This window comes from Felis catus, chromosome A3 (assembly GCF_018350175.1).
Source record: "Felis catus isolate Fca126 chromosome A3, F.catus_Fca126_mat1.0, whole genome shotgun sequence".
In the NCBI taxonomy this organism is placed as follows: Eukaryota; Metazoa; Chordata; class Mammalia; order Carnivora; family Felidae; genus Felis; species Felis catus.
Genome location: NC_058370.1, coordinates 117,370,208 through 117,384,868, shown reverse-complemented (window position 1 = coordinate 117,384,868; position 14,661 = coordinate 117,370,208). Strand labels below are relative to the sequence as shown.

The following is a 14,661-nucleotide window of genomic DNA, read 5'->3' as shown; positions in this document are numbered from 1 at the left end:
GTTGAAATGCTCCCCATTTGAGCTAGATGTGGAGCCCCGTGTGGTACTTCAGCTCTTCATGCAGCAAGAACAGGGGAGGTCTTTGGGCCAAGCAGTCTGGTCAGAGGCTCAAATCCAGCCTCAGAGACTTCAGAACAGAATGGGTGGGGCCCATGCCCAGGTACAGGCAGGATGAATGCCTGCACGTGCACTGGAGCATCCCTTGAAGTCGCGCTGGGCGAGGGTGGGCTGGCCCCTCACAGCCAGCGCAAGGCAGGACGAGAACGCATCTGCCCAGTCCTGCCAGGAGGGTTGAGGAACCTCTCTCCCATCCCCAGAGTGGCATCTCCAGGTTGTCATACTGGCACCAGTACCTGCAGCGTGAAGATTTCGCAGTGGTCGTACAGCCTTTCTTCCAGAACACTCTTGTCCCCCTGAACAGCGTAAGCCACGGGCAATTCTGGGAGGCTATTCTTAGGCGATATACTTCCTTCTGTACCTGAGCTCTTTCTGACCATGTACTTCTAAGAGGGCTCCTAGGGAGTTGCTTTTTCTGTTTACCTTTTCTTTTGGTCTGAATGGAACCTGGATGTACCTGGAAGGAAAGGGAGAATGTCAGCAGTGACCAAGCTCCCCAGGCATGGCCCTGGTATTTGCTAGATTAGGAAGCTTTCCATTCTCTCCCATTTTTTTTTTTTTTTCAACTATTAGGGCAGGGAGGCCAAAGGAAAAGGGATGGACTGGGGGTGGCTAGAATTTAGGTCTTTTTAAAAGTTCCAAAACTGGGGAGTTTGTCCATCAGTATCCGAGCCAACTGGCAGCAGAATTGAAAGGGAAAATGCCCAGGGTGCCCGCAAGGGTGGGTGGCTGCACCTTTTTCCCAGAAAGGTAATCCCTTTGCCTTTGGTCACAGAGAGGGGGCGCTGACCTCACCTTCTTCTCCGAGGACTGTTTCCACTTCTCAGAACGTGGTCACGCAGAGATGGCCATCGCGCTCTGGAACAACATGGTGAGTGGCCGAGCACCTAGTGGGCTGTGTGTCAAAGGAGGCAGCCCAAGGATGTTGACCATTGCCCAAAACAAAGACCTACTGATGGAAGGAGCCCCTTTCTCCGCAAAGCTCAGAATGGCGGCATACCTTATTTGTCCTGACAGATTCCATTATTTTAGCAATTTCCCAGTGCTGGGGGGGGGGGGGGGGATAATTTTGTAATCAGATAAACAAGATGGAAATAACAGCTTCAGCCCCTTACCGTGTGACCTTGTTGAGGGTAACGTGTGTGCAGCACCAAACACCATCGTTAGCATCCAATAAATGCCAGCCCCCAGGACTCCAGTCTCAACACATTCCCAGTTATCTTTTTCTGGAACATCACAAAGAAAAGAGCCACCCAGCCTGTCTCTCCAGTCCTTTCTGATGGAGCTAATGGGGACCTTAGGAAATGAACATATAGCCGAGGGGCCACAGGGTCACCTGGCCTTGCCTCTGGTGGCTGGCCACTCCTCTACAATCAGCTGTGTCGGCACAGAGCTGGACCGGTCACCACAATAGCTGTAGCCTGTGGCGCAGAGCAAATGAAATGCCTTTCCAACCCAGTGGCTTCTTTTGATCTTGGCTCAGCGGGTAACCCAACCCCCACCCCAACCTGCATTCTCCCGTTTCTCCCATGGTGACTAAACACATCCACACTCCCACTTTTACTGCAGTTGGGGCTGGCCGGGGCTCTGCCGGCATTCCCCGGCGCGAATATTCCCACACCTGCCTCCTTAGCCAGCAAGCCCAGCACTGCCGTCCCCTGAGCAGCATGCCAGCACGTTCCATCCTTGGCCTACTTAATCAGGCTCAGCCTTCCTCTCCCTTTGTTTCCTGCTGTTGACACCATAATCTGCCCCCTGCTAAAGGTTTCGTCACAGTCTATCAGCCCAGGACTTGGAATTACAGTCAAAACATCCTTGCGCTCCCTCCCACCCCACCTCCACGGTAATCTTTTTAATCAAAGTTTGCACAACATAATTCCTGAGAGCGGTTTTGAAGGCCAGTTCTCCTTCACGGCTGAGTCCCATGACCTCATTCCTTTTACATCCCCTCCAAAGAGTGGGTGTCTGTGCACAGTCCCATGTATCCCCCTGAGAGCTCAGGGGAAAGCCACAGGATTTGTTTTTAATGTTTATTTTTGAGAGGGCATGAGCAGGGGAGGGGAAGAGAGAGAGAGTCCTAAGTGGGCTCCATGCTGTCAGCACAGAGCCCGACGCGGGGCTCAATCTCACAAACCGTGAGATCATGACCTGAGCAGAAATCAAGAGTCAGATACACAACTGACTGAGGAACCCAGGTACCCCCAGGTGAGAGGCTTTTATACATAAAGGCAAGTGGGAGGGGATTAGATATGAAAACAAAAGGTGAATGCTGCCATATTAGTAACATTACAAGACTGTCTGGGGCTCCCAGCCACCAGTGTCCTGGCCATATCCCCAATTTTAAAAAACTAAAACAAAACTGAAATCATCTGAGAGTATCTTACCCTGTGCTAGATAATTTAGGGAATTATACAGTCCAGTGTTCTCATCCAAAACCATCTCAGATATAAAGTTATTACATCGTGCCAACTTTTCAGATCATCTTCTGCTGTCACCTCTAGAGTGACACATGTAATAGTCCATTAGAACCAGAAAAGATCTTAACAGTTCATCTAGCCAGAATGCTCTAACTAGACGACAGGGATATGAAGCATTTTGCCCAGGATCGCACAGCCTGGTCGTGGCCAAGCCGAGATTAGACCATGTCTAATCTATCCCCTAGTGCCCTGGCCACAGCATCACCCGGCCTCCCCGCTCCCAACTGGATCAGCACATATATAACCAGTGAATTCATGTCTCACAATGACAGTCCTATGACATAGCGTCTGCAGGCTTTGGCTGACGCTTGCCAGGCACTCTACTGGGGCCACAAACACACTTTACACTATTTCATCTTCTGCCTCTCCTCTCGCAACAGATTATGCCTCCTTCTCCAGCGACCTTTGCAAAGCCAACACCAAGAGCACCAGCAGCGTGAGGCCGTTTTCCTTTTTTTTTTTTTTCTTCCTACAAGCAGTTTTTCCTTCTTTTTTCTGATGCCTGCTCCCTCTTCACTAGAAATCTTGCTGTCCGCTAACATTTGCATCTGCCCGGGGGCCGGGTGACCACGTGAGCCTCCTAACCGGTGCCCCTGTGTCTGGGCTTACCCCCGTTAGAACAGCAAAGCTCAGCTGTGGCCAGAGGTTAGAATAATCTGGGAGATTTTCACACTGGCAGCCAGTTTGGCATATCCACTAAGGCTGAGCATTTGGATTCCCTGTGACCCAGCGACCCCACCCCCATGTAGATCCCCAACAGAAAGGTACATGTGGGCTCACCTGAAAAGTCACAGCAGCACCGTTCATAATCCCCAGGCAGGAAGCTCCCCCCATGTCCACCAATAGAATGGATAATCAAAATGTGGCACATTCATGCAATGGAATACCTTACAGCGAATAAATAAGGTTCAACGACACGCAACTATGTCTATACATTTCAAAAACAAGCGAATTAATGTACGGTCTTTGGAGGGGGGAGGGTAGTACTGGAGGGGAGGGGAGCTCTGGAGTGCTGGCAGTATCCCGTACCTTGATCTGGATGCCGGTTACACGGGTACATTTGATCACAATTTACCAGCTGTTCACTTATGATCTGCACTGCTCCTCCTGTTAGCTTCGGTAGAAAGTTGATTTAAAGAAAAAACAATACAAACAACCACTAGTGCCTGGGCCTCATCCCCAGAAATTCTGGATTAGTCTGGGGGTAGCCCACAGGTTTTGTAGGTTCCAAAAGGTCTCAAGTGATATTATTGTACAGAGTTTGCAAACCACTGCCTTCCATCTGTTTGCCACAGGGCAGCCACAGGAATCTGTGGAAATGAAAATCTGACCAAGCTTCCAAGGCCTGCCCCTCCTCGAAGGAGAAAGTCCAGGCCCCTCAGCATAGCACCCCAGGCCTTCTGAGACTTGGCCCCAATTGACCTCTCTAGTGGTCACTCCCGCCACCCTCCGACTGGCAGTTGGGCTGTCTGGGAAGGAGTAGTTTCCGGCACCACCCATGGTGCCTCTGTGTGTCTGCTCTTGCTCATTCCCTTACATCTTGGGCTGCCCTTGCAACCTTCTCCGAATTCATAGCCACCTTAACACTCAACTCAGATGCCCGCTCCTAGAGGAAGCCTTCTCTGAATCCCTAGAACAGACATTGCACCCTGCCCCAGGCCTTCTCATCTGAGCTTCTCCACTCAGGGCTCCGTGACTCCAGTTCACCCACCCAGTCCCTCATCTACTCTTTACTGAGCATCACTATGCAGTGGGGACTATTCCAGGTGCTGGGGAAGGGAACATCCTTGCACTCCTGGGCAAACGACAGACAAAAAACAACAAATCATTAAGAATTTCTGACCATATTCAGGGCTTTAAAAGAGGGTGGGGGCAGGTACTGTGACAGAATAATGGCGGGAGCAAAGGCCTCGTCCAAGAGTGACCTGTGAACTGAGAACTGAATGTCAAGAGTCTGCCAGGCATGCAGAGGTCTAGAGCCAGAGTGTTCCAGGCAGAGGAAATAAGACCTGTGTGGGCCCAGAGTCAGGAATGAGTTTGAAGTGTCTGAGCAGCATGGAGGCCAGTGTAACTGGAGGGAAGTGAACAAGGTCAGAGAGGTAAGCAAGAACAGGGCCATGTCCTTGGATGGCTTCCAACAGGGGAGCCACGAGACCTGGTGTGCCCTTTGGCTGCCATATAGCAGTGGACTAGAGGGAAGGAAGTGGAGCCCAGGTGAGAGACGAAGGTGCCTGGGCCCAGGGTGATGACAGTGGAGAAGGAGCAAAGGAGTCAGATTTGGAATAGGTTTTGGACTGGCTGATGGGGGAGGTAGAAAAAGAAGAAGGGGAGGGGGGATGGGTAAACAGGTGATGGGGATGAAGGAGTGCACTTGCTGTGTCGAGTCCCAGGTGTTGTAGGGACATGTTGAATCACTGTTATACACCTGAAACTAATATTGTGCTGGAATTTAAACCTAAAAAGGAATAAAAGACTCCTTTATTTGGGGTCAAGGAATAAAGAAAAAAATCAATTGGGTGGGTGGTTGAGGTGGTGGAAAGAAATAAATAGGCTTGAGGGGGAAAAAAATTAAAAGTTCTCTTTTGGCCATAAGAAGTGTGAACTGCCTTCTAGAAATCCACCTGGAGGCATCAGGTAAGCAAGAATGAATCATGATCAGGAACGGAAATTTAGAAAAAATGTGGGAGTTGTTAATGGGCGGGGGTATTTGAGGCCATGGATTGAGTGAGGCCTCCTAGAGAAGAGTCGTTGCCAAAGAGTGTGGACCAACCACCAGACCCCTGGACCCTCATTCCAACTTTGGACTCCAGTGACAGAGGAGGAGGGGGTGGGGAAGGCAGGAAGGAAAAAAGAAGAGGACCTTGTTCTGGGAGCCCAGGCAGGAGAGTGTTTTGAGAGGGAAGCACCAACTTTGACAAGTGTTGCTGAAAAGTCAAGAAGACAGAAAAGTGAGTAGTGGATCTGGCGAGCTGGAGGTCAAGGTGACCTTGACCAGAGCTTCAGTCAAGCGGTGAAGGTAGCTGGCTGACAGCTGGAAGGTACATTGGGCACTGGTGACAAGGAGCCAGGAGAAAGGGAGAAACAGATGCAGTCATTGACCCCACGTGATCATTACCTTCCTCTGTGCCAGTCGGTTCCTGGGTTCCTGGAATGTCCGGGAATCAGCCAACCTGACCTTGAGCATCTATACTGTCCCTCGACGGAGGTTCCATTACAAGAAGTTTGTGCTTCCTCAGCTCTAAGGAAGTAGCAACAATACATATGTAAACCACCTCAGTGAGCTTTCATCTTCTCAGCTGCTGCTCACAGCCACCGAATCGGGGTGGTCGGGACAGGGTTTAGTGCCCCACCCCTGACCTCAGAGCAGCCCAGGAGCCTGCCCGGCATGGCAGTAGCAGCAGAACCAGGCCCCAGGTGATGCTCCCACTGTGCTGCACCAGTCACCGCGGTGTCTCTCAGGACCAGAGCAGCCGACCCTACCCTTCTCGTGAGAAGGAACAGGTGTAAAGAAACAACAGAAAGCAAGATCACGGGCCAGGTGTGGTGGTTAGCTGGCATCTTGTGTTTTCGCTTCCCCTACGGGCAGTACCTGAGGGGCTCAGGACCAGGCAGGGAAGCAGATTCTAAGGGTAGAGGCTACACAGTCAGGATGTGTAAACAGGAGGGAGCACACTTCTCAGTGCTGGCCACGGCAGGGGGCGGCTACAGGCTAACGGTGCCGGGAAGGGGTATAAAGTGGCTTCCAGCTCATCCTCAGAGGGTCCCAGGATTCAAAGTGTTAAGCAGAACCTCTCTGAACAACAATCGCTCCAGGGATGTTTCAGGTAAACCTCTACATCTGTGTGAAAAACAACGGAGCTCAAGTGAGAAACTTTGATTTCTTAAGGTTGGCAAGCCAAGTATACATAGTAAGGACGTCACGGTAACCAGTATGTTTTCAAAGTTTTTCTGAAACTGACTAGCCCCACACACTTCAAGTTGGTTAATAGGATGATCAACATTTTATAAAATTAAAACTGCAGAGGGTCTGTGATCACAGCCACCCAGAAGGGAAGCAGGAGATGGTGAGGCTGGGCCCGGCCTTTCCACACACTGGCTGTGGCAGGACCGATCCGTCTCTCCTGGGCCCCAGGGCCCTCCTTGGTAAATCCAGGACACAGGCTCAGGGTCCCACCGTGCCTGATGGACTCTGATCCGCCCCTTCTGAATCAGAAGTCAGGTCCAGCTCTGGCCAGGGCAGCTGGGATCTGATGTGGGTCTTGTGTTTATTGCTGGTGTCAACCCACCCTTGCAGAGGGAGGGAATCAGGTGTGAGATACTCAGCTTCAGAGGAAATCACAGTGTCCTTTCTCTCTCTCCAGCTGGAGCCAGTGGGCCATAAGACAACCTCCAACAACTTCACCCACAGCCGAACCAAACTCAAATGCCCCTCTCCTGTGAGTAATGTCCTAACATCCGGCCTGTTCCATCCAGCGTGAAACAGATGCCTAGGGGGCAGGGGTCCCTGAGACCTAGAGGCTCAAAGGAGTTCCCTGGGAGCTTTATCATCATGCAACTGCCATCATTCTCCATTCTCACCTCTCCTCCTTGTCCCTGAAACTTCACAGCTCCTCGGGGTGTGGGGGAAAGCAGCAGGTCCGATGGAAGAGGCACTCAGGGGAGGCAGTTGAAGGGGCACTGGTGGGGGAGGGGGTGCTGTGCAGAAAGAAGTAAGACTGCTGTGGAGCGCAGATTCCTTTTCATCCCATCCCAGCACATCCTTTCTTCCCTTACTGCCCTCACCAGGATGGCTGACCAAGCTCCTAACATGTTCCCCAGCTCTCCCCTCCTTTCTCTGCCCTCCTGTAATCGCTGCCAGGCACTACACAGCCTACCTGGAAAGTGACTCTAGTCTTGTCAAGGCTGCTTGAAACCTTTCCCTGGTCCCACTGGAGCATCCAGAGGGGAGACCCAGCTTCCTCTATCGCCTTAGACACACTATGTTCCTGGAGAAAGGATCAGCTGCCCAGCCAAGCCCCACAGTTGCCAGGTCTGTGCTTTCACTCTGCCACCTGCTCCTCCCAGAGGCTCATCCCCATCTCTGCCTGCAGGAGAAAGCCACACCCTGTAAGGCTCAGGTGCTGCCCTCCCTGGTCTACTCTCCTGTCCCCTCACCCTAAGGCTGCTGCCTCCAGCACGCATCCGTGTTCGTCTCTTTTCTGTTCACACTTCTCAAAAGACTGGGACTGAGTCTCCTTTGTGATGTGATTGTCTCTGAACTTGGCCAAGACCATGAGAGTGGTCACATTCTCGGCACTCTCTCAGCTCCTACACAGGGCTCCACACTCCTGTGCACAGAGGAAGGAGAGAATCCAGGGAGGCAGGCCTGAATACCTCCTCTTCTGGCCCTTCTCACGCTCGGGTCTCACACCTACCACAGGACCAGCTGTCCTTCCACACTGTCGTCCCTGCTCACGGGCACTCCTAGGATGGGGGAATGGGGACAGCTGTCCAGTGGTAGCCTTGAAGAAACAGAGGTGGGGGCTCTGCAGCCCCCAGGACTCTCTCCCTCTGGTCGCCTATCAGTTCCCAATCTCAGCATCAGGTTGACAGGGAAAAGAGATACAGGTGAGAAACTAAAAGGAGGTTATAGCTGGGTATTGACCACTTTGGATACCCATCCGCGTTCAGGAGGTTTGAGCACAGTGTCGATGAAGGATGAGCAGAGAAAATGTGCGAAGTTATTGCACGATTGTCCCCCGGGGCTAGGGACTAAGCGAGCCCAAGGTGGGCAGAAGGATGGTTTTCAGAGGCCTGTAACCCCTGACCCTCTCTTCCTCCACAGGAGAGCCCTTACCTCCACACCCTGAGGAATAGTCAGCTACTCCAAGACCATTCTGAAACAGGCCCCACGGTGCTGTCCTGGGCCTTGCCTGTGGCGGCCGGAGGTGGCCTTGCACTTGGTGTCGGCGCGGTGATGGCATGGAGAGCCATAGGAGGTCGCCAGCGGGAAAATCCTCCAATGAGCCTCAACACTATGAGATTCTAGGCCTCCAGCCATGGGCATGCACTCATCCCCAATTCCCCAGCCATACTCCTCACCAGCCGTCTACCTCAGCCACCTTGGCCACCAGAGAGCATTTGCTTCGTCACCTGGTGACATAGGAAGCCAAAGGGACAGTCACGACTCCTTGGGGCCTGGAGCCTGTGCTCCTGGAATTGCCTAATTTAAATAAAGGCCAAAGTCATTCTATTCTTGGGTTAACCTGCTTGCAGCTCTCGCTTTCCATCCGTTGTGCGACGCAGGTGTGGGAGCTGGAGCCTTTCATGTCCTGCCTCAGCCAGAGCTGCCCAAGTGATGGCCAACCAGAGCCCAGCCTGCCTGGCACCCGATGAACAGATCGCCAGTCACCAAACCCACTATGTAAAAGGTGGGGAAAATGCTGGCCACCAGGTGCTGGCTAGAATATAGTGAGGCTGGCTGGCCACCATTCACTCCAACACATAGCTTTTCTACACCTGTTTTGTACCCAGGACAATGTAGTGCACAGTGATACTTGCAAGGCTGTGCGTGCCACCAACTCCTTCAAAAGACAAACTCCTTCAAAAAAGCAAGAAGCTCATGACAAGGTACAATTCTGTTCCTGGGCATTGGTAGGTAAAGGTGCCTGATCCCTCTGAGAATAGGAAGAGTTCCTTGGGGAGAGTTATTATCTGGAAGAGAGAAATTTTGAAATGCCTTTAAAAAAAAAAAAAAAAGGATTGGGACTTAAATACTTTATTTACCTTCACCTGATTTTCTCAAAGTGCTAACTTTAGGAAAGAATTCCTCTTTCTACATTGCCAGATGGTGGAGAGAGCACTAGAGAGAGGCTGAGAATACAGGCTGCATTCCTTGAGCCCCTGAGCTGGATGTCTTACGCAGATTCTCGCGTATTCTGCACAAAATCCCAGGGAGGAAGGGATGAAAACTAAAGGTGGTAGTGGCACAACATTGTGGATGCCCTTGCTCTGAATGCCATTGAACTGTTCACTTTAACATGGCAAATCGTAGGCCATGTGAATTTCACCTCAGTAACAAAGGAGAGAATTCCATTATCATCTGCATGCCAAGGACCTCCCTGATCCCAAAGATTGGGGTGACCAAGAATGTGAGTTAGAATCCCCAGGCATACCATTTGAATGAGGGGCCTTCAGAGCAAACCCATCACCAGCCCGGGCCCCGGTTTCTCAGATATTTCATCTGTCAAACGAAAGTCCTCATTTTGCCTGCTTCACAGCACTGCTTGGGGGGGGGGGGGGGGGGGCGCGGCATATAAAAATGCTCTGTAACTCTAAAATACTACATACATAAAAGGGGATTGTTGTCTCATCTGTGAAGAGTTGAGATAGGGTTCAGATGGTCAAGGAAGTGGAGAGGTTCAGAGACGAGTTGGGGAATTGGGCAGTCACGTACCAACAAAGACTGCTTGTCTCCCATTCGTGAAGGTCCACTATCTTATCTCTCTGGCAAACAGAATGAGGTCCCCAGAGAACCTCGATCCAGCCCCAGGGTTCATCTGGTCTCCAATTTCGGTTTCTGTACTATGGGAACAGCATACCTGCCCCCCCCCCCCATTCTTCCTATGGACCAGAAAACATAGTGACTGAACCATACATTTCCTAAAGACCCACCACATTCCAGCTTGTGCTCCTGGCTCACCACAGTTAATAGCAGAGAGCCCGTGAACTCGAAGAGCCCAGTGCCACCATGCGCCTTTTTCTTCTTTCTCAAGTAGCTTCCTCCAGTAGCTCCCACCTCAAAGAAGCATGGAATTCATAATCACACATCCGTCCTCACACTTGGGTTGGAATTTATACTACCCGAGTGATCCAGGAGTCCCCAGTCTGAAAAATTAACCCCCCAAAAAGTAGTCCCAGGCTGGTGCCCAAGGAAACACTCGGCACAAACAGAGACACAAGCATGAGCCAGGCCCTGAATTCCCACTGAATGCGTAATAAAAAGCCAAAAATTTTAAGTATGTGAGAGTAGCTACTTGTACCTCGGAGAAGTGTGTATACATCGGATATGTGGCATCTTCTACGGGAAAATGGCCAGTCTAGTTAGGACGACACCCATTGCCACACCATGAATGAAACCACCAAATTCTGAGAATGCTGTGCTCCACAGTGCTCTCCACAGAGGATTCTGAATTCAAAAGAATAGTGTGGATTAAACTTGGTCAAAAGCCTTCATAAAGAGCATGGAACTTTGAGCTCTGAAGGATGGCGTGAGAACTTGGTTAGAGGCGGGGGGAAAAAATGGTAGCGTTGAGACGAGGCAAACTCCATCAAAGTGGAGAGACAAATGAGCGTGGTGTGCACGGCGGGCAACAAGCAAGCCAGAAGAACGAGGACGGAGGAGGACCGGGGGGCACCCTGGAAAGGACAAGGAGTTTGTAATGACTAGACTTGTAACGGTTGTACTATCAGGCTGCATGGGATTTGGGAATGTAAATGTTACTGGCAAAAGAATAGCGCAAAGAAAATAATACCAATAAAAGCTGACAGGGTGTTCACGCTATGAGGGACACCGTGGCACAGGGGAATTAAACTGCAAATCCCTATTCTCCTCTTTTCACAGAGGGGGAAACCCAGACTCAGAGAAGAGGTGGCTGGCCCAGAGTTATACTCACATTACAGGATGGACATTCATCAAAATGAATACTGGTGTCCAGGCTGGGGGAATAACCTGAAAATACAAAACATGTGATCCTAGAAGTGAAGTAGGCCAAATTGTAAACGAATGTGTCGTAAAATAAAAATCTAGAAAGGGGGGATATTATCTTACCGAGGCTGTGATGACACCATGAGTTTCTCTGCTTCCAATTGGTCTGAAGGAGTCCGCCATCTCTAGTTAAAAAAAAAAAAATCTATCATTTTAAAAACTACAGGGACTAAGATTTATTTTGCTAGAGCACGTGTGGAGTTCTAGCAGTGAGCAAATCTTTTAATTAAAAAAAAAAGATGAAGACAATGGCTCTGAGAATTTGTAGACACAAATGGAGATTTTACATAACAGCAGTATTGAAGACAGACCATAAATATGTCTAGAAAGATTAAAGGCAAAGGAATTTAAAACATGAAACTAGAATAAGTCGTTATTTCTTTTAAAAAGGCAGAAACTGGAGTGCCTGGGTGGCTCAGTTGGTTAAGCATCCAACTTTAGCTCAGGTCATGTTCTCACGGTTCGTGGGTTCGAGCCCCACGTCAGGCTCCGTGCTGACAGCTCAGAGCCTGGAGCCTGCTTCAGATTGTGTCTCCCTCTCGCTCTCTGCCCCTCCCCTGCTTGTGCTCTCTCTCTCTCCCTCTCTCTCTCAAAAAAAACATTAAAAAAAAACTTTAAGGCAGAAAGAACCAAATAGAATTCCTAGAAATAGAATATATTGTTATTAAAGAAAAATAAACTTCAGAAGTGTTCAAAAACAGATCACTTCTTGAAACAACATTTCTTGTGTATTTACTGTGTCCTAGGCACTGTTTTTAGCAGTCCATCATTAATTCTCACAACAGCCCAATGAGGTAGACACAGCTATTATCCCAACCTTACAGAGGTAACTAAAGCAAATTCTATGTTTATTCAAATTCTATGTTTATTCAGTCTCTTTATAAGAATGAAATGACACTTAACACAATAGTTTAAAAAAATAGGTATTCAATAATTAACTCCCTTCCCATATCAGTATTAGTTCTAGTACATTATTCAAGGGGCTTTATAAAACAACCATAGTAATGAAAATATATTTGGTCCCTTACAAAACACTTCATCTCCTCTGATCCTCATTACAGACGTGGAAGCAAAGTACAGTATCGTTAAGAAAAAATAACCCAAACTTGGAGAGAAGACAGAAGAGGGACCATTTGTCCTGTCAATTTAACAAGTTTAACAAGCTCATCTAAGAAATACTTAGTTATCTAGAATATACCTGCATTTGACTTTGCTACACTGTTTGATTAGAGCCCAGACACTGAGAAGTTCTGTTGACTGTTGGATTTCTGACTGATAAAAAAAAAAAGTCACCTAAGGTTACAGTTTTATCACTCTATAGGACATTAACCAGTTTTACATCTATTAGTGACATCATTTCAACATTTCTGTGACCAACAATGTAAATTTCCATTGCCCAAATTCTCCCTTGAACCAGACTTAACTCTCCAAAAGATTCCTTCATCAATTACTGAGTTAAACTCTTTGACAGGCGTTCATCCTATATTTGCCTGAAAATCATGTTTTTAACTTTTTAAACATTAAACAAGAATGACTTTGGGGGCATCTGGTGGCTCAGTCAGTGAAGCATCCGACTTCAGCTCAGGGGGTCTGGTTCATGGATTCGAGCCCTGCGTCGGGCTCTGTGCTGACAGCTCAGAGCCTGGAGCCTGTTTCGGATTCTGTGTCTCCTTCTCTCCCTGCTCATGATCTCTCAAAGATAAACATTTAAAAAAAAATTTTTTTTTAAAGAACGACTTTTAAAATAAAGAGAAAACATTTTTTAAAATTAGATATATAGAACCTAAGGATATCCTAGAAAAACCTAGTAAGATTGAACAAGAGGAAATGGACAAGCCAGTAATTCCATCTCTAGGAGACAGTTCCCCCAAAAAATTTGCAAATGCATCCCTCCAGGGAGATATGTGCAAGAACACACACAGCAATGTTTCATAAGGACAATAAAACCAGAAACATGGAGATCAATGCCCATCAATGGCGGATTAGGAAAACAGCTCATGGTATAGTAATAACCTGGAGCATTTATGCATCAGTGAAAAATCAATCACGACAGCTGCATTCATCAACTTGGGTGAGTCTTACATATAACGTAGAAAGTTTTACAAAGAATGCATGTGACAGGATTCCATTTAAAAGTGGAGATAGGTAGCAAATGTGGTAAAGGAATTCAAAGTAACGAGACCATAAAAGTCAGTAAAATAGTTACCTTTGAAAGGAGGGGGATGGTGATGAGGAGGGACCCATGGAAGGCTTCTGAGACATAAGAATTGCTATTTCTTAGCATGAGCTTGCTTGATAATTATTCTTTAAACTGAATTGACATGGATTTCAGGCTTTTTCTATGTATATTTCATCATTTTTAAGTTAAAAAAAAATGGAAGAACTAAATTAAGTTGCCTATTTATTCGGTGACCAGTGGGAGGGAGCCGTTTTAGGCTCTCAAGCCTGAGGATATGCCCAGGAAAACCTTGGTTTTCCCAGCCAACATGGAAAGGCTGTTCCAAGGGGCCATATACGGAACTTTGATGAGTATTCCTTACAAAGTCACCACAGCGAAGGAAACAGAAGTCAAAGTTGACGTGAGCAGGGAAAAAGGAGCCTGCATCAGGGCAGGCCCTGAATCCAGCTGGCCACAGAAGCAGCCTCCGGCCCTAGAACCAGTAGCCGGTTTAAGGCCAGTTCCCCGGCAACAAGGCACTCACGTGTAGCAGCAAGAGCTCACTGGGCTTCAGCAGAAGGAAGCCACTTAAGGGCGTGCATCCTGTACCTCTGTGCAATGTCCAGAAGACTTGTCACTACGAGCTTGTCCCACCACTCTGGCAGCTGGCCCTGTCACATACCAACGGCCACGGGGGTGTATGTCCCCCTGGAGAGGCCCTGAGTTCACCCTTCTGGGGCCCTGGCTCACCATCCGGCAACAAGCAAGCTGCCCTCAGGTGCTCATGCACGGTCCAGAGGGGAGTTGGGGCAGGCACGGGAAAGAAAGGGAGGAGAGGAGAGAACAGAGGCTTCCCCTAAATACATTCCTCATGGACAGTGCTTCAGTCATTTGAATTTCATTCTTTATGACCAATGAAAGTCTCAAGCACAGTCTGGCTCAGTGATTGAAGAATCTACCCCAAGCAGGGAGTAGGAGAGCTGGAGATCAGACAGGAGCAAGAGAGGATCTAATCCTGGATTATTAGGAATGACCCTATTTCTTCAACTGTAATCAAACAGTGATAATGTCTACTTTAAAAGGCTGTTTGTTGGGGCGCCTGGGTGGCTCAGTCGGCTGAGTGTCTGACTTCGGCTCAGGTCATGATCTCACGGTTCCTGGGT

The 14,661-nt window shown here is 48.8% G+C and overlaps 1 protein-coding gene across 14 annotated transcripts in view; it reads left to right on the top strand.

The window, feature by feature from the left end:
- PLB1 (phospholipase B1) overlaps positions 1–8,826 on the top strand; it is a 170,942-nt gene extending 162,116 nt beyond the window's left edge. For 12 of the 14 annotated variants that reach the window (XM_045054756.1, XM_045054755.1, XM_045054757.1 and 9 more), the window contains 4 exons: positions 318–422; positions 893–988; positions 6,956–7,030; positions 8,419–8,826. In XM_045054756.1, the coding sequence (XP_044910691.1) occupies positions 318–422; positions 893–988; positions 6,956–7,030; positions 8,419–8,622 (480 nt within the window). In that variant the 3' untranslated portion in view covers positions 8,623–8,826. Of the gene's footprint in view, positions 1–317; positions 423–892; positions 989–6,955; positions 7,031–7,412; positions 7,585–8,418 lie in introns of those variants that run through there. The other 2 variants (XM_045054759.1, XM_045054758.1) reach the window with 2 other exon arrangements.
- The last annotated feature ends 5,835 nt before the right edge of the window (positions 8,827–14,661 follow it).